Raw genomic sequence first — 25082 nt, forward strand, 5'->3', positions numbered from 1 at the left:
CGAATTAATGTGCTTTTGGCCTGGCACTTTGAGACGCTCCTTCATTAGAAGAATATGATTATATTACACCCATTAAGTAAATACTTGACAACTGGCCACATCAAGGTGGCTAAATCTGCGAGTTTTGGTTCCGGCCATTTCATAGGAGGAAAAGGCCTATTTTTATCAAAGTGTGGTTGAGTGTACTCTCCATCATCCTCTAGCTGGTTAGGTACGCGGAAAAGCTCGGTTGTTTAGATCAAACTTACAGGTAATCTGGACCATAGTCTTTTCCTGACATCAAATTCGCCCGCAGCATTTGCCCAAAAGTCCTCAAGATCCACTTTGTCTTTGTACTTCTTTCCATTTACCAATCCAATGTGATTGCGGGGGTCAAAGTTAGCTCTAGATCGATAGAAAATGAATGGATACCTCTGCATCTCCAGCCTTGCACCTTCAGCTGCTTGTGATGTTGAATAGGATTCCAGCATATTTCCAACGAAGAATGGAAAGGAAATGGCAGTTTTGTGCTTTGCTCTTTGGAAGCCCTCATATGTTTCCAATAGCCTAAGAATTTCAAGCAATATCATTCTATTGGTGGGATAAATCGGAAGTCGGTAAGGACATCCGGTAAATCCCTGGACTCTCACATATGTGAATCTAGGATACTGGATAAACCAAGATCCATATTTTCTTATCAAGTCCTTGGCTTCCTGAGTGAGCCTCTGATGAGTTCCTCCTTGCATTATCCTAGTGATGTACATCAAAAATGCATCATTCACTCGTTTGAAGTGAGCCTTCTCATGAAGATGCAGCTGTGGGTAACAGTCATATGCTTTGAATTCATTCTCACCATTACCTACTACACCCTTGCAAATCAATCCGATGTATCTATAATTCCTTGCCAGTAGGTAAATAATGTAGGAACTCATGTAAAAGGACCTTGTCCTTTCCAAATTTCTCAATTGTTCATCCAAGTTATTGCTGATTATCCTAGCCCAATTGAACATTTTGACCTCTGAAGTAATCTCATCCATAAACTAATACATCCAAGTCTCAAAAGGTGCTCCCTGAGGGCTGCCCATAACTCTATTCAGCAGCAAAATAATGTTCCCATAATCCTCCTTGAAATCAATGCGGAGCAGCTTCTTTGGCATCTTTTTATAAGTGGGCCTCGGCTTCTCTAGCCATAGCTCATTGACAATTGGCACACAAGGCTCAAGCTGGTAGTCATAAATTCTTTTGGTTTCCTCCTTGATTTTCAATGAAGTCTGGTTGTAAATTGGGATCCCGAATGCTTCTTGGATGGCCAATTCTCCCAGATAAACCAATACTCTCCCGTCCGACACAATGATCTACCTTTCTTGGACATTATAATGCATAGCACATTCAACTATCAGCTCAGGGCATTCCACAGCTGGTGGAAATCCAATTGCCTGGACAATGCCATTCCTCATCATTCATCGAGCAATTGGTGTGGGTAAGTATCCATCCTACCCATACATTCTCCTTCTAAAATCCTTGAAATCTACGTGACCAAGGTTGGTGTCTCCAACCTTTTTCCATTTTGCGGTGATTTTGGACTCAGGCTGCATTCCCTTGCTGGCAAACTTCATTTGGACTTTTCTCGAGAGCCCTCCCTGAGTGGTCACCTACTGCCTGCAAGAAAAAATGGAAAATTAACATTACTTTCAATACACTTTAAATTTTAACCCTGGTCTTGGACTCTTTTGTCCTAAAATTTGACCTTCAGCCTGTCATAAGATTAAAAATCTGTGATAAATCCGACTGTAACGTGGAAGAAATCTGCTCCACACTTAACAAAATTCATGAAAATAAGTGTTTGAGACAGAAAAGAATGAATGAAATCAGTCAAAAACTCAGATTTTGAATTTTTATAATTTATACTTTTGACTGATTTTTTGATGAATATGTGCCTTCACTTCTGAAAAATCTTGATTAATTCCTTCCTTTACTCAGAAAATTCACTTTTTATCTTCAAAAATCTTCCTTCCTTGATCATTTCAGCATCTTTACATTCATGGGTACCTAGCCTTCTCATCCTCCTTGAAATGGCAACTTAATCCTCTCAAAAGACTTTGAAAGAAAGTTTCTCATTCTGCTCTTGGTGCCACTTAACAATTATCCATGTATGTTTTTAGAAAAATTTTAACCTTATGGCAAACTTCATGTGTTTGTATGCAGGGCGGACTTTGTGTGATTTCATGCCAATATGCCATGTTTATACCTTCTTGGGCGGACTTGACCACTTGTCATGCCGATTTCTTCTAAGTGTCAAGGCAGACTTGATGTGTCTTCATGCCAATGTGGGCAGAATTCATCTTTGATTGAGGCATTTCCTTGCCTTGTGTTAGGCAGACTTGGCACCTTGGCAAGGCATTTTGCTACCATCTCTTGGCGGACTTTGCCATGTTTCATGCCAAACTTGCTTTGTGTTGGACGGACTTCACCCTTTGGCAAGCCATTTTCCTTGCCTTTCCCAAGCGGACTTCATCCTTTGTCATGCCATTTGACCAAGTGCTGGGCGGAGTTGAAGTGTTTCCATGCTAAAGTTAGCTTTTCCTTGGCAGAGTTGGCTAGGTGTTATGCCACTTTGACATTTTTCCTAGGCGGACTTGACACTTAGTCAAGACATTTCCAACTTGTGGCATGGTGGACGTCACCCTTGGTTAAGACATTTCTTGATTTGCTTTGGGCAGAATTTAGCATGGCACAAGACATTGTCATCTCCCTTCATGGTGGACTTGACACTTGGTCAAGCCAATTGCATGATTTGTCTAGGCAGACTTTGCCATTGCCTAAGACATTGTCTTTTCCATCATGGCAGAATTTGTGCTGGCTTGAGAAATGGCCTTCTCCATTTAGAATCTTTTCTTTGCCATTTACACTTGATGGATTTCTCAATGATTTTCCATGATTTCTTCACCCTAGAGGTGCAAATTTTCACTCTAAAGACATGAACTCACCAAACCCTAGATCCCCTTTCCAAAAATAGAAAAATCAAGGATCCCTAAACAATAGGAAAAACTTTCCAAAGATAGCCATTTCAAGGATCGTGCCCAAATTGTCAAAAACAAAACTTTCTAAAAATAGGAAAAAGCAAAAAAGAAAACTTTCCACAAATAGAAAGTTGTCCAAATCGACCCAAATCAATTGTGTTCTTCGTCCTTCGGATCTTCTAAGCACTATGATGGTGTCCAAACATTGTTTTGCTAACTGACTGCCTGATTGACTTGGGATGACCAACTAAAAACTCTAACTCCAAACTTTCAAAGATTGGCGGCTAAGAACCCTAAAAAGCAAAAACTGGGGGTCCACATTTGCAATGGGGCGATGTGTGAAAAAGTCACAACAATACAATGGACGGACTTGGTGCTGCCTTGGAAATTTCTTCATTGCTGAGTGAACTTCAACATTTAAACAAGAAATTTCCACCATTCTAGAGCAAACTTCATGCTAAGTAAGGAATTTTCTTGACTCATAAGGCAAACTCATCACTTGACCAAGGAGATTTCCTCTTTTCCCATAGCAAACTTCATCATGAAACAAGAAATTCCTCCATGGATAGGCATTCTTTATGATTTGAACAAGGAATTTCCTAATTTGAGTTCCAAACATAGTCAAATTTTGGTGATCTTCAATTAGCTTTTTAGAATCCTCTGGATTCGAAAGCTATTTCATACTTGGTTTGTTCTTGGATGAATTCTCCTAACTTGACTCTTCTCCTAACTTGATGACCACCTATGACCCCGGAAAAGCTAAAAGCAACTTTCTATTCTTTAGAAAAAAAACAACTTGAAAAAGTCGATTCTCAGATTGGTCCCAAAATGCCAAAAACAAAACTTTCTAAATTTAGAAAAAACAAAAAAGCAAAATTTCTTGAAAATAAGAAGTTGTCAAAATTGACCCTAGGTAATTGCGATTTTACTCCTTCGACCTTTCTGAGCACATCCGTGACATTAGAATGTTCATCTGACCACTTTTCCTCATTGACTTTGGTGACTCCTCCAAATTTCGAAAAACCTGACTCATTTGTAGAGGCTAGAGACTAGATAGAAAACCCTAAGACGCCAAAACACTACCCTAAAAGTGAGAATTGGGGGTCCCCATTTGCAATGGGGCGATGTGTGAAAACGTCACAACAAGACGAAATACTTTTACTATGAAAATAAAAACGACACATGATTGAAAAGTTTGAAAGTACCCTCACACGTAACAAGTCAAGCTACAATTGATCTACGAGATATAGTAAGTGGAGCTACACGTTAGCAAACCAATGTCAATGAAATCACAAAATGGACTACAAAGGATTGAAGAGCAATAGCTTTGATTTGTCTTGGAGTTTCAAATGCATACCTCCACCACAATGACTTATCAAAGACCTCAAAATAAGTATGGAATGCCCCCAATGCTTTGTTTGGATCCTAGGCATCAAGTGCGAAAACAAACCCAAAGAAAATATTATTCAGGCAAAAAATGATGGAAGGCAACAAAATTTTTCAACACATCAGTAAAAAGCATAACCTAATGAATCGGTTAGCTGAAATAAAAGCTATAGTAATATTGTATTCACATTGAACAAAGTAGATGGTACTCTAGAAGATATAATCTCTACCTTGATTGACGAAGGAACCAAGAAAAATGAGTCAAAACATAGAAAAAACTGCAACGCTTGTCAAAACAAGATTAATTGTTCCTCTAAATCTAATTCTTCTACTAGAAAGGGAAATCAATTCTCCAAGGACATAATTTTGTGCTACTATTGTAAGAAAATTGGGCGCATTATTATGAATTGTATTCAACATTCAATGGATCTCCTCAACAGCAAGCTAAATACAACAAATAAGGCATCGGCAATGGCTGATAATGAATAATGTTATTTTGAAGTGACTACTAAAGACCTTCCAACCAAAAATAGTAAGGAGAAATACATTTTCTAAACACAATCAAAGATTTTGTGTTTGTAATTGGATGGGTATGTCCCCAATCACATTTAAGGAGTGAGAGTGATTGGATGTGTTTGTCCCTAATCACAACAGTTGGTAATTATGATTGGATGTGTGCGTCCCCAATCATGATTGTTGTGAATGGATGTTTGTGTTTGTGATTGGATGTGTATGTCCCCAACCACATTTATGGAGTGAGAGTGATTGGATGTGTTCATCTCCAATCACAACAGTTGGTAATTATGATTGGATGCGTGTGTCCCAATCATAATTGTTGTGAATAGATAGGTATCCATGTTCATAGCTTTGATATTGGATACATGTGTTTGTCCCTATCCAAACTTCTTGCATGACCTTGAATAGAAGTGTTTGTTCCTATCCTTGGTTCCATGGGAAGATGTGTTTGTCCCTATCCTTGATAAAGTCCAAAAATGTTAATCCTACTAAAGAACCAAAGTGAAGTGAATCCATTATTGCTTGTCACCGTAGATGTGTATGTCCCTACTCTTATTTTGTGTTTTTGATAAACTACTAAATGTTTTCATCCACTATTGTTAGTCCAATTATCCCCATTTGAAGAATGATATAATGGGGACGTGTTGGGAATATTACACCATTCTCATAGGTTTGTTGGTGTCATTGTAATGATTATTTGTTAATCGGTTGGAATTTATTTGTTTGTACTCTGAATTGTTAAAAGTTTAAAACAACTTGTATATTTAAAGAAGTGCCTACGGGAGTTGTAACAATCCTCCTCTAATATAGAATGTGAAAATTTTATAAATACGTAATCAATGAAGTACAGAATTGAAGCAGAATGTTTCTCGTGTATAAAATTTTCTGTTTGGCTTCAATAACTCTCCCCAAATCTCTGCTAGACTTTGAAAGTGAAAGTAAACAAGCATTAATTTGCTTCACTCTTAAATTGGAGGATTTCACATTGAAGTATTGATGTGCCATTTACGTGACAGCCCAAATTTTGCAATTGTTTTGTTTTGAGGCCCAGCAATTTAAAAGGCAAGAGACTAAAAAAGTTTATCATTTAAAAGGATTGCCACAAGCCAAAGGAGTCAACATGCCCATCAATTTGTAGAGATACAAGACCTCACTAGGAACTTTATTGGCTATACAGAATTCATCAAAAGGAAATAAATATGGGCAAGGTTCAAGGTGACTGAGGTCAAAAAGAAGAAAGTGGATCTCTCCTACCTACCTTGATGGCTTACAAGAGATTGATGAGTTCATGAAAAGGATAGAAATTGCTCTCAATGAACCCTACAAATATATTGATTTCACCAAGAAAATTGAATCAAATTGCCTAAGAAAGCGAAAACTAACAATTCTGATGTCGTCATACATAGCTAGAGAAGTTGTGACCACGTTGTTGATGGAACTTATCCCCACAACCCAAAAAGAGAATGCGCCTCATTAACATGCCAACCAAGAAATCTCAGATCATTCAGGTTCCAAAAGTTCACAAGCTACACAACAAGAGGCCACTGGACCATCAAAACATTGGAGGAAGAGGACCTGAGACTAAGAAAAGAGACTACAGATCTAAACGTGGCACTTAGCAAAGGAGATAAAAGAATTAGAAGGATGGAACAACATCCTCTGATCACCTTGTTGGTTCCAAAAATCACAGGTAACATTTCGAGTAGGACTTGTCCAACTCAAGGCCAAACGATCTTTGAGGGTGGAAAAATGTGCTCATCAACAAAGAAAAGGGATAACAGGCCAATTGCTAAGAGTGGGTAAACACCCCTTGACTTTGAGCTCAGGTAGGATAAAAAGGGTTTTCTTAGAGGAAACCTTAAACAAGGCTTTTGGTTTAATTGAAGATATACATGATAAATAAATTACAATGGAACCCAAATGCAATCTTGGATCCCAAATTTCTATCAGTAGACCAAAATTACCCACTGCTATGACCTCTATCACGCTAATATACACGTCAAACATGATTTTTGAGGATGATTACTTTCTATAATCAGCATTCAATGTTTCTTAATAATGTTTTATTAATATGATTGTATATGACTATGTATTAATTGTTTGTTAACTTTCGGGTTATTTTATGATTCAATTGATAGATGGTTGTTTCTCATGGCAACTATCGAGTCCTTTAAATGACCTTACATCATAAGCAAAGTAGCTTGATCCTTGGCTGATATCTTTGGTCTAGTTCTATAATAACTTCATGTCCAAATAAAGATATACTTTTACTTCTTAATCTACTATGAATTCTAATTTTTATTGTTAATTCAAGTGTAAATTTTATCAAATAGAAGAGTAAATACTTTGTATCATTGCCATAAAAGAAACTGGGTCAAATTTAAGAGATTCATGCCTTTAGACCTGAATAAGACAAGAAAAGACTACAATGTGGTCAAGATCAAGAGACCAAACGATCCTTACAAATCATAGAACAAAGAGAAAGGACATAACTATGGGAAAAAATTTGATGAAACCCTAGCCGCACAAATCCAAAGTCAAAGCCAATCCCAAGAACGGAGTTGAAGTCGAAACCGCAGTCAAAAATATCATAACAAACCCACTTATAGGAAACATATGAAGGAAGAGTGGGAAGACTTAGCAGGCACTTACCACTACCCAACGAAGTGTGGATCATTTTTTTCAAACAAATAGAAAATTAAGTACAGCCTCACATTCACACAAGGAAGAGTGCGAGATAGAATTTAATGATTCATTGTCAGGATCCTCAAAGAGTAACAAACAAAGTATCGAAGGATTGTGATTGAAGAGGAATTGGTGCCTAAAGGAAGCAAGCTAAAAACTCTCCAGCCAGACGTGTACAAGAGAGAATCAAAAGGCAATTCAAGTGAGTAGAATGCTAGACAAAATGAGTTGAGGAATTTCATGTGGCTGAGAGTGCGAGAGAAGCACTGAAGCATCTAAAGCAATACTCCTTAGTAAGCAAGTTCTAGGCATTAAAACTACATCAAAAGAAAAATAAGGCAACTTCACCATGAAGTTCAAACATTGAGAGATGGGAGCTGCCAAAATTCACTAGAAACAATTTGAAAGATCCAATATGACATTGCAAGACCTATGAAACAATATGGGCAGTGAAAGGCCAAGATGACAAAGCATACTAGCTTTGGTCTTTCCCAACCACGTAAGGGGTATAGCAATCCAATAGTACACAAAGATCAAACCGGATTCCAAGAAACCATGGTAAAGATTGAAGAAATCCTTCCGAGAGGAGTTCCAGCTACTACAAGATGATAATCAAATTGTAGCCAAAATGTACAACATGAAGCAAGGCAAACATGAAAATGTCAAAGCCTATAATTATACGCTAAAGGAACTCCTAGTAAAGTTAGAAATGGAACCAACAGACAACCTCAAAAAGAGATGGTTCATCAAAGGTCTATTACTTCACTACAAAAAAATATTAAGGTAGTACCACATTCTTCCTATGCAAAAGCCTGCAATTGAGCAATGAACATAGAGAGTGAAGACAAAATTTCTTCCCATGGCAAAAAAAACAAAGAAAGATGAAAGTTTACATGATAGCAGCGAGAATGAATCTCAAACAATGCAATCCTTGTGAAGAGATATGATACTGATGATTAAGGAACTAAAGGTTAAAAAAGGAAACCCATGAAGAAAGCAAAGAAACTTGGTGCCCAGAATGTAGAGGTGAAAGTCACTTAAATAGTTGTCGTAGAAAACTCTTATGTGATATTTATCAGGTTATGGGTCATTCAATCAAAAGAAATGCCCATAAAATATGAGTAGGAGCACACAAGTGCTCTTCACACAAGGAGAGCAACCCACTCCACCCAACACTCCACCCAACACTCCACTAAAGTCATAAAATAATAATAATAATGCATCTCCAAGTGACTACTAAAAAAGAGAGGGAGGTCGGATTCGGATACAATGACTCTAAAGGCCATCTATTGTACAATGTCAACAATATAACAAATGGGGACACTTTGCAAGAGACTACTATAGAAACCAAAGCACAATGAGATTACTATGCAAATGGTGCGGACCTGGAGACCATAAAGATGCTAGCTAACCGAAGTAAAAGGTCAATATCAACATGATTGATGTAGAAAGGCATAATTAAGTATTGGTCATTATTTCAACCCAAGCAAAGAAGGCTACATAATCGAACCCCAAGTACAGAAAAATAAATACTCCGTGAAGCAAGAGCCAAAGTGGAGCAAGCTATTAGTAATGAACAACACCACTCAAACATAAATAAAGTATGATAACAAATCAAGAAAAAATACAAATCCATAAAGTTTTCACTAACTCCATATACTAAATCTAAAAATTTCTTCTAGGGAGTAGAAGTTTATATAGAAAAGACATCTTAAATGTTTTTATATTCAACACTTTCATCTTATTATTAAGTACAAAATGGAGATTGCTAATATAGTCCATGTTATTTGCCAATATGTTGAGTAGGCCTCGCTGAAAATTTCAAATATTCTCAATAATAGATTTCATATATATATGCATTGTTCTAATTAATGTGCAATATATATTCCACAGGGACACGTTCCCTAGATTTTTCAAGGTGTACCCCTACCAAGGACATCTCGGGGCTAGCCATCCCCGATTGAGAAAAAAAGGTTGAAACATCTTGAGGATGCGGAGATAGGAAGGGAACAGGTAGCATACAGCTAGATATCCCGGGATGGCTGTGACATCCCCCGACCATCCTGAGGATAGCAAACCTCCCCCTACGGCTAGAGCATTTTTTTTCAAAGGCTGCCGGTTAAAAAGGTATATTTTTGTTTGCTATTTGTGGGCCCCCACACCCCTCTTAGGCCTAGCATAACAAAAGAAAGACTCCATATCTAAAATATGTTTTTTTCTACATGCAAAAAGAAATTGCAGCCAGGTTAGAAAAACAAGCCAGTAGGTAGTGGAAAATGATGTCTGTGTTGCCTTATAAAATACTCTACATCATCACAATGATAAAAAAGTATTTGTTGTTTTACAATGCTCATTTAGAATGCATCTATTCTGAGGTCCATTTATTGAGGACACTAAAACATGAGCGAGTTATCAAATTTTACAGCTCATGAGTGGATGATGAACATTTTAATACCAATATTATAACAGAAAAATTTGGAACACTAAGGCAGTATGAATGACAGTGTTAAAATTGTGTCAATGCCCTGCATTGTATCCATCGTCCTTAGCTATAATTTCCTGCTTTTGACTGGATGCATATATTGAGGAAAGAAACTACTATTGGCTCCTGCAGCAGCTCCAGGGATCCCCTGTCTCTGTCTAGTCATATTGCGTCTTGCATTTTACTGTTATCTTTGTTTCACTTTGGGTACTTTTTAAACTGTCTTTTAAAACTATGCCTAATACTCTCTCTCTTTACGAAAACAATTAAGAGTCTAGGATGAATTCTTATGCTGTATTTCAGATCTTTTTCTTGTTGTGCCAAGTATCTATGTAATATCTTCATGCCTCGCACTCTGTCAGTTCTGTCTTGATCAGATTTGTATATTTTCCTTTTAAAAAAAAATATTCACCTTATTTGACAGATTACAACATTTGGTGTTAAGCAATGAACTAAGTGAGAACTATGGAAATGCAGGCATCATTTTCCATTACATGTTTACCTACCAAAAAAAAAATTAAGCATAAAAAAACGGCTTTATCATTGTTATCATAAGAATATTTGTAATTTCCTTATATTTTTAAAATTTTCCGTATTTTTTATATAGCTATCCCCAAAAATGGCCTATAAATATCCATCCCTGAAACACATCCCCCCCCGTCCTAGAAACTTGGGGGAACATAGTACAATATTTATAGTTACAGCAATCTCTCGTATTCCCTCCTTATAGCGATTGATAATAAATGCATTATTCTAATGAGTGTAAAATATGTATAGTTACAGCAGTTTTTTGAATTCACTTCTTACAGCAATTGCTAATATCCGCTGCTACTATATAGAATTAGTAAGGGGTACTTCCTTGTATGATCAGCACAAGGCATTACCCTCCAATGACCAAATCCATCTCCTATTTATCTCCTAAGCCACTATTTTGTATAGATCAGCACAAGGCATTACCCTCCAATGACCAAATCCATCCCCTATTTATCTTCTAAGTCACTGTTCTGTATAGCTTCCAGCTAATGGTCACCTAACCAAGACTCCTCTGAGGATTTGATCCTATAGACAAGGAATAAAATAATCATAAGTTATTAATTGAGTTGCAGGATTCTCGTCAAAATTGCAGGCCTTATTATGGCTGATTTCCATAGGAGGAAACAAACATGAGTGACCTTTCAATCCATATATGCCTCTCTCACTTATTAAGATGTGCCTCCAGGTTACCCTAACATATTTTAATTGGATCTATAACCTCTATCTGAAACTTATCACAATTATCTATTAAAGTAGGATGTATACACAAATATTATAAATACAATTATCCATTAAAGTCGCATGTATACGCAAATATTATAAATACAATTACAGAGCTTCCAGCACCATAAGTATCCTGCTACCGTAGATGGTGAATGTTCCAAATGCTAAAACAATGCACTCTTATATCAGACAATCCTTCCTCAAATGAGGCTCAAGGAGATGTGTCTCTTGGCTTTACATGAGACTCAATATCAATCCTTTCCCTTGTCCTTTCGATGGATGTTTTGACTTTTCAAACTTCCCAGGAAAGAAGTGCCATCCTCTTTGAGAACACTTTACAAGTTTATGAATCTATATTTGATTATCAGTTCAGCCCCATTTATACGACTGAGAGCATCATGAGACATAATGTTTCCTCAGTCCATGAAAATGCATTATAATGCTCCTAGCAGAAAACTGTAGAATTTTTTGAGTCAATGTTTCATATCAGACTCCATGAACCATCATCAAGAGAAGAAAAAAAATGTGATCAAAAACATTGATGGATCATGGAGTGTGATCCAAAACATTGATCAAGAATTCTACACAGTTTTCTGCCAGAAGCATTACAATACATTCAATGCATTGCGGTCATGGGGCCTTTTCTTGTGGCTCTAGTTACATAGCATATGTTGAAGATAATGCAATTACATTAACAGCATAATTTATTAGCATGATAATTCTGGATTCAACTATGCTAGCTTTAATATGCATCAACGTTTCGGATCATACTCTGCAATCCATCATCAGGATGATAGAGAGCTTAAGGAGAAAATAGATTATTGCAAACCAAGTCCAGTTAAAAAAAGAGGGCGGAAGAATGGGTTACACATGGTTCAAGGTAAAGGGTAGAATTAGGAGAGATCAAACCAAGAAGGAAAAGAACCAAGGAAAGAAAGAACTGAATAAAGACTATAATAAATAAAATTACTCTACTATAAGCATAATTTATTACAGAAACACGTATTTCCTGAAGATTGTCATACAACTTAAGTTCCTAAGTTTATGGTTGTTGAAGATGATGCATTTATATTAACAGCATACATTATAACAGTAGCATTTATTTCCTGCAGATTGTCATGTAACTCAAGTTCCTGAGTGTTACACATTTTGTTAACTTCATGGTTGACCCTAAGTAATATATTCAATGGCGTGATTAATATATTCAATGTAGTTCTAAGTTCATCTCCCTCTATCATGATCCACAATTACTTAATGAATGCTAATTATCAATGTCATCATCTTGTACATTGGCATCTTGCATTGCAATAACTACAGTTGTCACTCATTGTCTCTCTACACATTTATATTTTGAGCATTTATATATTTCCTTTGCAGAAAGGGTCTTCAATATCCCAGCATAGATCAAAACAACATGCTGATGACAACCTTCTTGATGGTGCATTTGTTGTTATCCAATCTGACTGGCCAATGCTGATAGCAAAGCAAGTCAAGTCAAAAATGTTATGACTTGTAAACAATTTGCCATGAAAAACAATCTGCAAACATATTCTATTGTTCCCCCTTTATTTGAACATGAATTCTTAGGAACAAATATATCCTACAAAATAACAAAAGCTAGTTATAGGTTTCTGTAAAATGTATGTTAAAATGAATTAGGTTACAAATTTTCTACACGAAACTTATAAACTAAGGCTTACTTTTCCAACAGGTCCACCAATTTTAACTAGGTCAAATAAATTTTTCTCTCTTTAATAGTTGGTTCTTTTGATCAATCTTTTACTAATAGAATATTAAAATATTTTAATTTTAGTATTAATGCTCATTCAGTGTACATTCTGTGTACATTCTATTTTAGAAAGATCGTCTTCGATCTTCTTAGCAGTTTCTTTTCAGAAACTTGCTATTCTTGTAAATAGCTTGTATTATTTATGAGCGTTTTGCTCATTCTGATTATTCAATCAATTCTTTGAAATCCATTGCGTGTTTTCGCATTGTTTTATGGTATCAGAGCCACAGGAATTTTTTCGAAAATTTTTTAATCCTAATTTCCAATTAGTGGAAATTTTCGAAATTATTTTTTTGAAAAATTTATCAAAGTTTTTTTTGGCTGGGGCGGAATCGTCGATTTTTTTCGTCGATTTTTTTCGGCGTTCGCACTGTTTCTGGTGGTGTTCGCGGCTCTATGCAAAACCTGGGCGCGTTTCTGACCTCGGCGCCGCGACCTCCGCCTGCAACGCCACCCGCAACCTCCGCCTGCAACGCCACCCGCGCCTGTTCCCGTGATCTGTTCGGTGATCTGCAACTCACGCGATCTGTTCGCGTCGCGACCTGTTCGGCTCGGTGACTGGTTGCAGGGAAACAAACTCGGTCATTTTCCACCAACTCGGCTCGGTGACTGTTCGGCTCGGTGCCCTGCAACTCGTCATTTTTGCATCATACTTTCTGTCTGCAAACAATGGCGCCGACTTCTGCAAACTTCGATTGAAGTTCTTACCTCCAGTTTTTATCGCAGTTCAGTTTTTCTTGCAGAATTGTGGTGGGTTTTTCAAACCCTCATCTGGGTGGTTGTCCAATTTTTCTGGGTGCCTCGATTTTTGTGCCTCGATTTTCGAGCCCGCGAATCCAGATTTTGACAGGAGAATCCTTCTGGGTTTTTTGCACACTTTTCTGGGTTGTTGGATTTTTCTGGGTCAGCCAGGAATTTTTCTTGGGAAACGTACAAATGGCTTCTCTCACCAATCTGATGTTAGAAGGCAGTCAACGCTTTAATGGTCACAACTACAACATCTAGAAACAGCGTATGTTGACCATTTTTGAATATAGGCGTCTTGACCAGCTTGTTTTGGGCAAAGAACTCAGTCCTGGTACACCTAGTGCAGATCAAGATAAGTTTGATGAACGCAATCGAGAGGCAGTCATGCTTCTCAAACTCTCAGTAACTGATGATCAGTTACCGCAGATTCCTTCTGGCAAGACAGCTTCTGACATCTGGAAGCATCTGAAGGAATTGCATGAGACATCCGACAAGAGCCGAGCATTCTTTCTGAAGAATCAGTTGTTCTCCATTATGATGGACGAACGTATGTCCTTACAGGAGCACCTCACGAGGATTAAGGACATTCGCGATCAACTCGAAGCTATTGGTCGGACTATGGAGGAAGAAGACATGGTTGTAATCACTTTAAAAAGTCTTCCGAAATCGTATGAACACTTCATTGAAACCCTCAATATTACTTCCACTAATGTTGATCTGAAGTTTTCAGAACTATGCACCAAACTTCTCCAGCAGGATCGCTGGAAACAGCAATTTGGTAGTAGTACTACATCAGCCTCCTCGGAAAATGCCTTCACAGCTCAATCCTTTCAGAAGGATAAAGGCAAATTTCAGTCCTCTCAGTCTTCTCAGCAAAAAGGCTCTTCTCAGACACAGGATGGAGCTAAGAAGAAAAATGTGCAGTGCAATTACTGTCACAAGTACGGCCATATGAAGAAAGATTGCCGTCAGAGGCTCGCTTCTGAACAAAAGAAGCAGGGAGGGTCACACCAGAAGGCGCATGTTGCGGAACATTCCGAGCAGAAGGAGTCCGCCTTTTATGCTTTTATGGCAAAGAGGTCTTCAGATCATGCCAGGTCTTCTGCTTGGTACATCGACTCTGGTGCATCACGTCACTTTTCTCATCGGCGTGACTGGTTTACAGACTTCTCACCTTTCAGTGATTCCGTTGTATTTGGCGGAGGTGAGGAGTATACAGTTGTTGGCAGAGGCACTGTTCAGATACAGTCTGGTGGCAGGACTCTTCTTTTTCTGAATGTGTATTATGTTCCTGGAATGGAACTTAATCTGCTCTCTGTCAGCCAGATTATGAGGAATTCTCCTCAACTAGATGTGGTGTTCAGTGCTCACAAGTGCTCCATCATTGATCGGGAGACTCGTCTTACTGTTGCTGTTGGTCTAGAGGATCATGGCCTATATAGGCTCCTTGACACTGGTGATTCTCCTGAAGTGGCTCTGGCAGCTCGTGTTTCTCCTCTTAGCACTTTGTGGCATCAGAGATATGGACATCTCAACATTCAGTATCTCTCTCAGCTGTCTCGGGAGGGACTTGTTTCAGGGTTACCTGATATTCAGACTCAGCATCTTGGAGTATGTGGCGCCTGTCAAGCTGGCAAACAGCATCGGACTTCATTCCCACATGGAAAGTCTTGGCGCGCATCTAAAGGTACTTCAATTACTTCATGCTGATATTTGTGGTCCTATGAATACATCTTCTGTTACTGGTTGCAAATATTTTTTGCTTATTGTAGATGATTTTAGTAGAAAGATGTGGGTGTACTTTCTTAAACATAAATCAGATGTATTTAGTATCTTTCAGAAGTTTAAGTCCTTTGTTGAAAAAGAGTCTGGACACAGTATCATTACTCTTAGGACAGATAACAAGGGGGAATTTTGTTCTTCTGCATTCTTCAACTTCTGTGATACCCATGGCATCAAACGCCAGTTGACTACACCCTACACTCCTCAGCAAAACAGTGTTGTCGAGCGTCGCAATCGTACGGTTGTTGAGATGGCTCGTTCTATGTTACAACACAGGAGTGTTCCGAATAAGTATTGGGCTGAAGCAGTATTTACTGTTGTCTACCTTCTTAACCGCTCTCCTACTCAGGCTGTTAAGGGAAGACTCCAGAAGAGGTATGGTCTGGTCGGAAGCCTCAGATCAGCCACCTGAAGGTTTTTGGCTCTGTTGCCTATGTTTGGATTCCAGATGCTAAGCGCTCCAAGTTGGATTCCAAAAGTCAGAAACTCATGATGACAGGATACAGTGATCACCATAAGGCCTACAGACTGATAGATATAGACACTGAACGTCTTATCTTCAGTCGTGATGTTGTATTTGATGAAGACAAAGGATTCTTTCAGTCCCCTTCTTCTGAGCAGAATTCTGAGGGTCAGCCTCACAGTGTTCTTATTCCATTAGGTTCGCCTGATGGGAGGGATGAAGCAGAATCTATTTTCGATGATGCACTACCTGAGTTCCCTCCGGAGAATAATCCTCCTCTTGCTGCTCCTGTTCCTGATCCTGAGCCTCTTCCAGCTCCTCCAGATGTTAGCACTTCTACTCTCCGGCCTAAATGGTGGGCCAAGACCATTGGTGATCTCAGGGATACTGAGCTCATTGAGGGTAGAACCTCCCGTAATAAGAGCAAACAGCAGCATACAGTCAATTTTGCCCTCATGGCTAACATACACAGTGTTTTTGAACCTCAGACATATTCAGAGGCTAAAGGTATACCTGAGTGGGAACAGGCTATGGAAGCTGAGTTCCAGAGTCTTCAGAAGAATCACACTTGGGCCCTTTCTGATCTTCCTTTAGGGAAGAAGCCCATTAGCTGCAAATGGGTGTACAAAGTAAAATACAAAGCTGATGGAACCCTAGACAAGTATAAGGCTCGTCTTGTTGCTCGTGGGTTCTCACAGAAAGAAGGCATTGACTACGAGGAGACTTTTGCTCCTACAGCCAAAATGAGTACTATACGGCTCGTTCTTGCCTTGGCAGCCCAGTTCAGTTGGAAAGTCCATCAGATGGACGTAAAGAGTGCCTTTTTGAATGGTGACTTACAGGAAGAAGTCTACATGACGCAACCCCCAGGATTCAAGGTTGCTGGTCAAGAACAGAAGGTCTGTAGACTAGTCAAAGCACTCTATGGTCTGAAACAAGCTCCTCGGGCTTGGTACATGAAAATTGATAAGTATCTGACAGATCATGGCTTTCAGCGGAGTCCATCTGATGCAAACCTGTATATCAAGCATACTAGTAATGATATTCTGTTTGTGGTTGTCTATGTGGATGACATAATCATTACTGGCAGTTCAGCACATTTGATCACTGGGATCAAACAGGATTTGTGCCACACTTTTGATATGACAGATTTGGGACTTCTACATTACTGCTTAGGAGTTGAAGTCTGGCAGACTGAGACCAGTATCTTTCTCTCTCAGTCCAAGTATGCCAGAAGTCTTGTGGACAGGTTCAGAATGCAGGATTGCAAACCTGCCTCTACTCCTATGGAACCCGGGCTCAAACTTTCAGCTCAGTCATCCTCACCAGTTGTGGATGAATCTCTGTTCAGGCAACTAGTAGGCAGCCTCATCTATCTTACTGCTACTAGACCTGACATCAGTTTTGCAGTGAGCTACATTTCACGCTTCATGACAGCTCCCAAGGCTGATCATTGGTTAGCAGCGAAGCGTGTGCTGCGTTATGTGAGTGGCACTTCTGATTATGGACTTCTGTACACTCGGAGTTCTGATCCTATACTCAGTCGTTACACAGATTCTGACTGGGCAGGTTCGGTTGATGACCGTAAGTCTACAGCAGGGTATGTGTTTAGTTTGGGATCTGGTGCTGTCACATGGACTAGTAAGAAGCAACAGGCAGTGGCTCTCTCCTCGACAGAAGCAGAGTATCGGGGAGCAGTTAAGGCATCTTGTGAGGCGGTTTGGCTTCGGCAAATGCTTGCGGATATGCATGTCTCCCAGGCAGGTCCTACTCCGTTGTTCTGTGATAATCAGGGAGTGCTCAAACTCGCCAAGAATCCAGTCTTCCATGAAAGAACCAAGCATGTGGAAACGCATTGTCACTATATTCGACAGCTGGTTGAAGACGGATCCATCCAGTTGCTGTATGTTCCTACCTCGGAGCAGCCAGCAGACATATTCACCAAGCCCCTTGGTCCTGATAAATTTGTAAAATTCAGGGGGTCTATAGGTGTAGTTAATAGATTGAGCATTAAGGGAGGGTAATAGAATATTAAAATATGTTAATTTTAGTATTAATGCTCATTCAGTGTACATTCTGTGTACATTCTATTTTAGAAAGATCGTCTTCGATCTTCTCAGCAGTTTCTTTTTAGAAACTTGCTATTCTTGTAAATAGCTTGTATTATTTATGAGCGTTTTGCTCATTCTGATTATTCAATCAATTCTTTGAAATCCATTGCGTGTTTTCGCATTGTTTTATTTACAAGGCCATAATGGAATGAACTTTTGGCAGAAAACTGTGCAGATCATGTATATATTCAATATCAATACACCCAAGGAATTTATAGATAGATAAGCACATCCATGCCTTGATTGATTCTCTATAAGTCTATTGATATACCATTAGATCAAAAAATACGAACCAAGTGATCTTTGAAATCTCCTGCATACCAAAAAGAAAACTAACTTGGACTTAAGAGTGTTCCTTTGGGAAGTGAACCATGACAAAAACAATGCCACTGCAAGTGAAATAAAACACTCAACTTATACCTTTCCAACAGCTCCAAGCACAATCGTAGCATCTGAGCATCCATTCACAGTCGCATAACTCAAGGGAGCTAATATGTATATCACTGAATCATGGCAATTCAACACCTGCAAAGAATACATTAGATGATATTAGACAATAGTGAATACCACAAAAATAAAACCTTGACAGAGGCAATAAAATACTTTGCCATAAAGACTTTTACGAAGCAATGGATTCTAAAGGCATTTATTTTCAGTATTTACAATTTTGTATGATTCAATCAGAAATTATGATAAAGCTACACGTTAATATTATCTAAATTATCGACTTCAGCTTACTTAGAAAACAAGCATCTCCAGCTCCCTTATAAAAGACATGGCTATATTTTATCGTTTCCATATGAATTACAAATAGTTGTGTTACACCTCATAAATTCTCAGACATTTCATATTTGACTTCTACTATGGGGAGCTATTCAATTTATAGAGGTGAACATAGCTACCTGTTTGATGCCCAATACCAGCTAGGTAGATATGGAGCCAGTTGTCACCTTTGTTTCTGTAGCTACTATTTATGATGATGCTATTCATTCTTGCAGTGAAGTTATGAAGGGCAAAAATAAGTTACTCTTGATAAGAATAGCTATAAGTTCTTACCTCTTCATACACAAGTTTCAGCAGCAACAAAAGAAAGGTCATTATGCAACAATAAGGATAACCGAGATTCCAAACTCTCTAGGGCCTTAAGGATGCAGCTTCACTTCTTTCAGCAAGTGCACCTACCACCCAAATCTGCAAATATATAGTCTAGCTGCTGGGAAGTGTTTTCTTTCTTTTCTTATTGTGTAAATTATAAACACAAAATGTAAAAGAACAGAGTGACATCTGTTTCAATTTCAATATTTGAAGAAAATAGATTGCACTATTATAGCCTTGATTTTGTAGGTTTTGAGTATAAATATTTTGATCAATATCATATAGTATCAAAGCATTGATTCATGATGGTTTTAAGTAATATCGGGGGCAAAATAACTGTTACACACACCATGTTAGTGCAGTGCCAATCAGTCACCAATTATCGTGCTTTAAACAAAACCACTGCAAAGAACTACTGCCACTTTGCAGAATCGATGATCTTATAGGCCACCTTCAACATGGTAAATACTTCACTAAGCTGACTTGATTTCTGGATACCACCAAGTCCACATGGGACCCTATTATGTTTGGAAGGCATCAAGTTTGGACTAAAGAGTGATTTGTTGTGCCTTTGGGCCTCTATCACTTGTAATTTTATTGCATATTTGTTTTACAAACTAAACTAAGTGTTATGCAGTCATTATTTATCAAGAAAGTGTACCATCCCCATGATGTTTAGAATATTTTGGTCTTAAAAACTAAACTAAACGTTATGCAGTCATTATTTCTCAAGAAAGTGTATCATCCCCATGATGTTTGGAAGACATAAATTATTTGGAATATTTTTGCTTTAAAAACTAAACTGTGTTATGCAGTCATTATTAATTTATTTCTCAAGAAAGTGTATCACCCCCATGATGTTTGGACTGTAGTTATTTGTTATGCCTTTGGGCCTCATATCACTTGCAATTTTATTGCGTATGCTTTGAATATTTTCATTTAAAAAATTAAACTGACTGTTATGCAGTCATTATTTCACAAAAAAAGTGCATCATCCCCATGATGATGGGAAGACATAAAGTTTGGACCCAAGTGATTTGTCATGCCTTTCGGCCTCTATCACTTGCAATTTTATTTTAAAACTAGACTACTTTAAAAATGTACTTCTTTTTCCTATTGTATGTAGCATCAATTATGAGATGTTTTTCATGAAACTATTCTTGTTGTCATAAAATGGTAAACCGTACAATAAAAGGATCCTAAGAAATAGGAAGAAATTTAAATTATATGTAAGCAAATGCATTATAAAAAGAAGTGGTTCCAATACTTTATGATAATACTATAAATGTAAAATACTTAAGGACTCAAGGAGGAATGGTTTATTCCAATGAAGCAATGGAATATTTGTATGAGAAAAAAAATTAAAAATATTTGAAAAGAGAGGAGGTTAATTAGAAAGTTTGGTACACCTTACTCTTGGGATCGCATGGGATGGCAGCACACTCTGATATGCCATTGGCACCAACTGAGATGGAAGAAATTGGTACCCAAGGAGTAATCTTGAACTAGATTCTTATTAGAATCCTGGTCTCTTGTAACAGCAACAGATCAGAGACATATGATTTGGTGAAGATTCTCAGAAATCTTTGTTTATTAATTATTATTTACACATAAGCCACTAATGTTCAACGGATGTCAGAAACACTTTTATAACAGCTCATTAAAGGGAATATTTTATTGGGGTATCTTGTTTATTCCCCATATTGTCTTCAGCCTCTCATAATTGAAACAAATTGAATTGGAAGACACATATGCTTCTGCCTTTGACTGTATAGTGCAAACTTTGTTGGGAAAGGCAGATGATGGGATGTAAGCCACCAAATCACCCTTACATTTGAACTTGAACACTGCACCTCTAGCTATTTTTCACTTCTTTATTGCTATAAGGCTTCATCAGCTGTACATTCTTCAGAATCTAGATTGGGGTTATGTGAAAACAAGAAAGCAGATGGGATTGTATGTTGTTTACTCCCCATCATGTCCTCAACCACTAGTAAGCAAAAGGAATTGGATAGGAAGACATTCAACCATTCAGATGACAAGCGCTGCATCTAAATGAACAGCATTTTTGTAGCCCTCAGGCTTTTACCCAACTAATGCCTCTGTATTTCAGCAAATGTTTGTCAGGCAAGAAAAGTCAATACCACAATTTATTATCCAATTATCCAAATGAACTTCAAATACAATTCAACGAAGGCTTCACACAGAATTCAGTTAACAAGAGGAAGAGTCTGAAAAAGTGATGCGAAGGGCAACACATATAGTGATTCAAAAGACTCTTAAGCACCATGCAATACATTTTTGTGAGTACTCTCCGAGTTGCCGAGTGATGCAAAAGACATTGATGAAGGGCAACACACATAGTGATGCATTTTGTGTTGTTTTAACACAATATGCTTTTTGCATTGGATAGAATTTAGGAAAAAATGCCATATCCACACATCATTCTAAAGAGACTTATGCCTGTGTTCACATGTTTAGTATTATTATAGGTAGATTCCACAAATAAGAATATACCTTACCCTGGTTGATTTTGTTCCCAACTCCCATCCTTTTGCGAACATTTTCTTAGTTTCTTAATACAAAAATTTGTCAATTTATATTCAGATTCAAGAACTCTGGATGAATACTTAACATCACCAAAAGCATATATTGCCTAGTCAGAAACCGTGAAACTCATTCCAAATTATGATAGGATAAGGTTGTACATTACTCCAAAGCCAGAGTCTTAACATATAAACCATGAACACAATTCTTCTAAAAATTAAATGAATAGATCATTCCTACTCTGCAATTATTCCCAATACCATATATTGCCTAGTCAGAAACCGTGAAACTAATTCCAAATTATGATAGGAAAAGGTTGTACATTGCTCAAAAGCCAGAGTCTAACATATAAACCATGAACACATTTCTTCTAAAAATAAATGAATATATCATTCCTGCACTGCAATTATTCCTACTAACCTTAATAGAAGATGCCTCAATATCACTAGGTTGCTTCACCACAGAAGCTTTATTCACTCCTTCCACAAAAGCCAGTCCTTGATGGAAGCTCTTCATATCCTGAGTGGGGCCATTAGAAAATTTACCACATTGACCTGCCGTGGGAGACACATTTTCTCTTCCAAGCAATTTTTCAAATGGATGTTCCGATGCAGCACAAATGTGTTCTAGTAACCAATCAAGCACCTGAGGAATCGGCACAGGAACGGCAGGCATATCTGGATCTGAATTTGCAAAGAATGGAGCAGCCTGGCTGAGAGATGTGACTCCTTTCTTACTTTCTCCAACATGTAGGAGTAAACCCAGATGCTCAAACCTCTCTAAGCTCAAAACCTGAAATTAGAGAAATCCATATGCTTAGGAATTGAAAAGAAAAAGACTCTCTTAAGCACAATGCAATACACTTTTTTGACAAAAAAAAAGTTTATAAATAATAAAATCAAGATGCACAAGAACTAAACCCAGAAGTGTATTGAATAGCTAATAATGTTTGAAATATTTCACCACTCCCTGTCTAATTATGAAATGGGAAGTCAAAGGGCCTTCATATTCAACTTACACATTAATTGACATATAATTTATTAAATAGACCAAATAAAAGTTGTTTCCATTATTTTTTGTGTGGTTTTCTGTACCCTTTCAAGTTTTACCTACACTTACTGAGGGTTGCAAGATGACTATTTTAGAAGATTGATCCCCAATTAATGATGACTCTTATGCTGACATCAACTACACTGCATGGTGACCAGGGGAAGATAGCAGCAGTCTGATAGGTGAATTCATGTGCATACGGATGTTGGCTGAACGCAAGGATCTTTGAAGGGTTTTGTGACAATCTTTGTTAGTTTAAAGTAAAACATATAGGGTCACCAATTTGTAATTGTAAGTCTGCGTCTTTTAACTGTTGTACTTTGCTGACATCAAGCACATTCCTGGTGTCAACACGTTAAGTTTTACAAGTCACCCTTCGCGCATACGGTGAAATGAGGTCCTATGTATTTTCTTATGAGAACAAATGTTGAAACTAAGGCCTGGGAATTAGCCAACAATTGCAAGCCATATATAAATTTATGTAGGACCAGCTTATAGTATCAAATATTAAATAAAGACTCAACAGTCAGTAAACTTGTTGATAAATAAGCCTAGAGGTGAACAACAAGCAAAGCTTCATCGCGAGCAAAACAGAAAAGCCTCCCACAGAACACACACAGAAGAAACACAGACAGGTCACGATTCAACAAAAAAACATCGCAAACCCTAGCATTGATCTGGAAACCCGCAGCCAAACCTCCACGCAGCAGAAGCATAACAAACTTTGCAAGGGAAAACAGAAACAGTGGTCGTTGTCACAGAAAAAATGACCCATTGTGGAAGCGTTGAGTGGGGAAAAACGAAAATCCTTCACGCAGGAGAAACGTAGAAACACAGGCAAAAAATGCAGAATAAAAAAATGTCGTGCGGATAAAGAAAAAGTTCTCATCGCAGCAAAAAAGCAGGCAACCAGGTCGTGGGAGAAGAGAACACACCACAAACTGTCGCTGATAACCCTCGGCACAAAAAAAAACTTCAATCACGGGAAAGAAACTCATATCCGGAAAAACGACTGCAGAAAGGTGCAAAACAATCCTCAGACATAATGTCGCAATCCTTCACGAAAATGTAGGTAAATAACTGCCACGATTTGTTGTTAAAAAAAAAAAAACAGACCCACGATTCTGGATGTCGAATACCCTTGATTGCCCTTCAAATAAGTCCACGATTTTTTCATTAAAAAATCGATTAAAATTTTCTGGAGAAAATTCCAAGAAAGTAAAAAAAATTGCCAAAACTTAAAATACTCCATCGACCCACTCTAATACCATGAAATGGTAATTGGATATAAACAATAGAGTCGAAAGGCTCTCTTTGTAAGAGAATACAAGAGGGTGTTTCTAAACGAAACATACATTAACAGAATGCAGAAAAGGAAACTTCCTAAACCAACTAAGATGACCATTATAGAAAAATTACAATGTTTTAATAGGGTGTTGGCATTGTCGTTTCTCTGAGATCATTCTAATCTTCTAGTTTGTCACCATTTCTTTCAACCAACTTCCCTTCAAAAACTCCTTGTGCTTTGTGTCACCTTATATCAAGGAAAAAAAGCCACTCAATCAATACATCAGAGAGGTCATTATCATAGGTACATCCAAGCCAATAGGGCCTCCCTTCGAGTTCTCTCAATCCCAAACTAGCTTTCTATGTAAAGTATAACTTACAGGTTGTTGATGGGACCATTATTTGGCCTACCTATCTTCAACATCAATGTCTCATTGTTTTAGGATTCCACTTGTTCAATGGTGGGTGCACTCCATAATCTTTGCGTTAAGACAAACAACCATATTTGTTGTGTTGCCTTTGCCCTCCTCCTCAAGAAGTAAAACCTAAGGAGCATTTTATTTTCTAATATCTGGCCTACTGTGAAATTAGTGGAAGCTACTATTGTTTATACAAAGATTTTGGTGGTTGCCTATCCAATTTCTCTCACTAAACAAATTAGAGATGCTAGTCCCTGTTATTTCGTAAGGTTACCAAGTTGAGGCATAGTTATCCTCACGATGGTCCCATATCTACTAGACTAATTACTTCCTTCTTTTACCCTATCATAGATGTTGATTCATTGAGCACCCTTTGTATTTTGTTGATCCATGTGGATGGGGGTAAACTAATGAGGCATTGCTCAACATTGTGATCTACTATGGCTATGGATCTCAACATCCCAACT

The 25082-nt window shown here is 37.9% G+C and overlaps 1 protein-coding gene across 1 annotated transcript in view; it reads right to left on the bottom strand.

The window, feature by feature from the left end:
- The window catches only part of LOC131070914 (uncharacterized), a 112903-nt gene that overhangs the window by 50691 nt on the left and 37130 nt on the right, over positions 1-25082 (bottom strand). Inside the window, exons 3-4 of the mRNA XM_058006599.2 lie at positions 22280-22651; positions 18638-18742 (exon numbers count right to left, since the gene is read on the bottom strand). Coding sequence (XP_057862582.2) covers positions 18638-18742; positions 22280-22651 — 477 coding nt within the window. The remainder of the gene's footprint in view (positions 1-18637; positions 18743-22279; positions 22652-25082) is intronic.

The sequence above is a fragment of the Cryptomeria japonica genome, chromosome 1, assembly GCF_030272615.1.
Source record: "Cryptomeria japonica chromosome 1, Sugi_1.0, whole genome shotgun sequence".
NCBI classification, from domain to species: domain Eukaryota; kingdom Viridiplantae; phylum Streptophyta; class Pinopsida; order Cupressales; family Cupressaceae; genus Cryptomeria; species Cryptomeria japonica.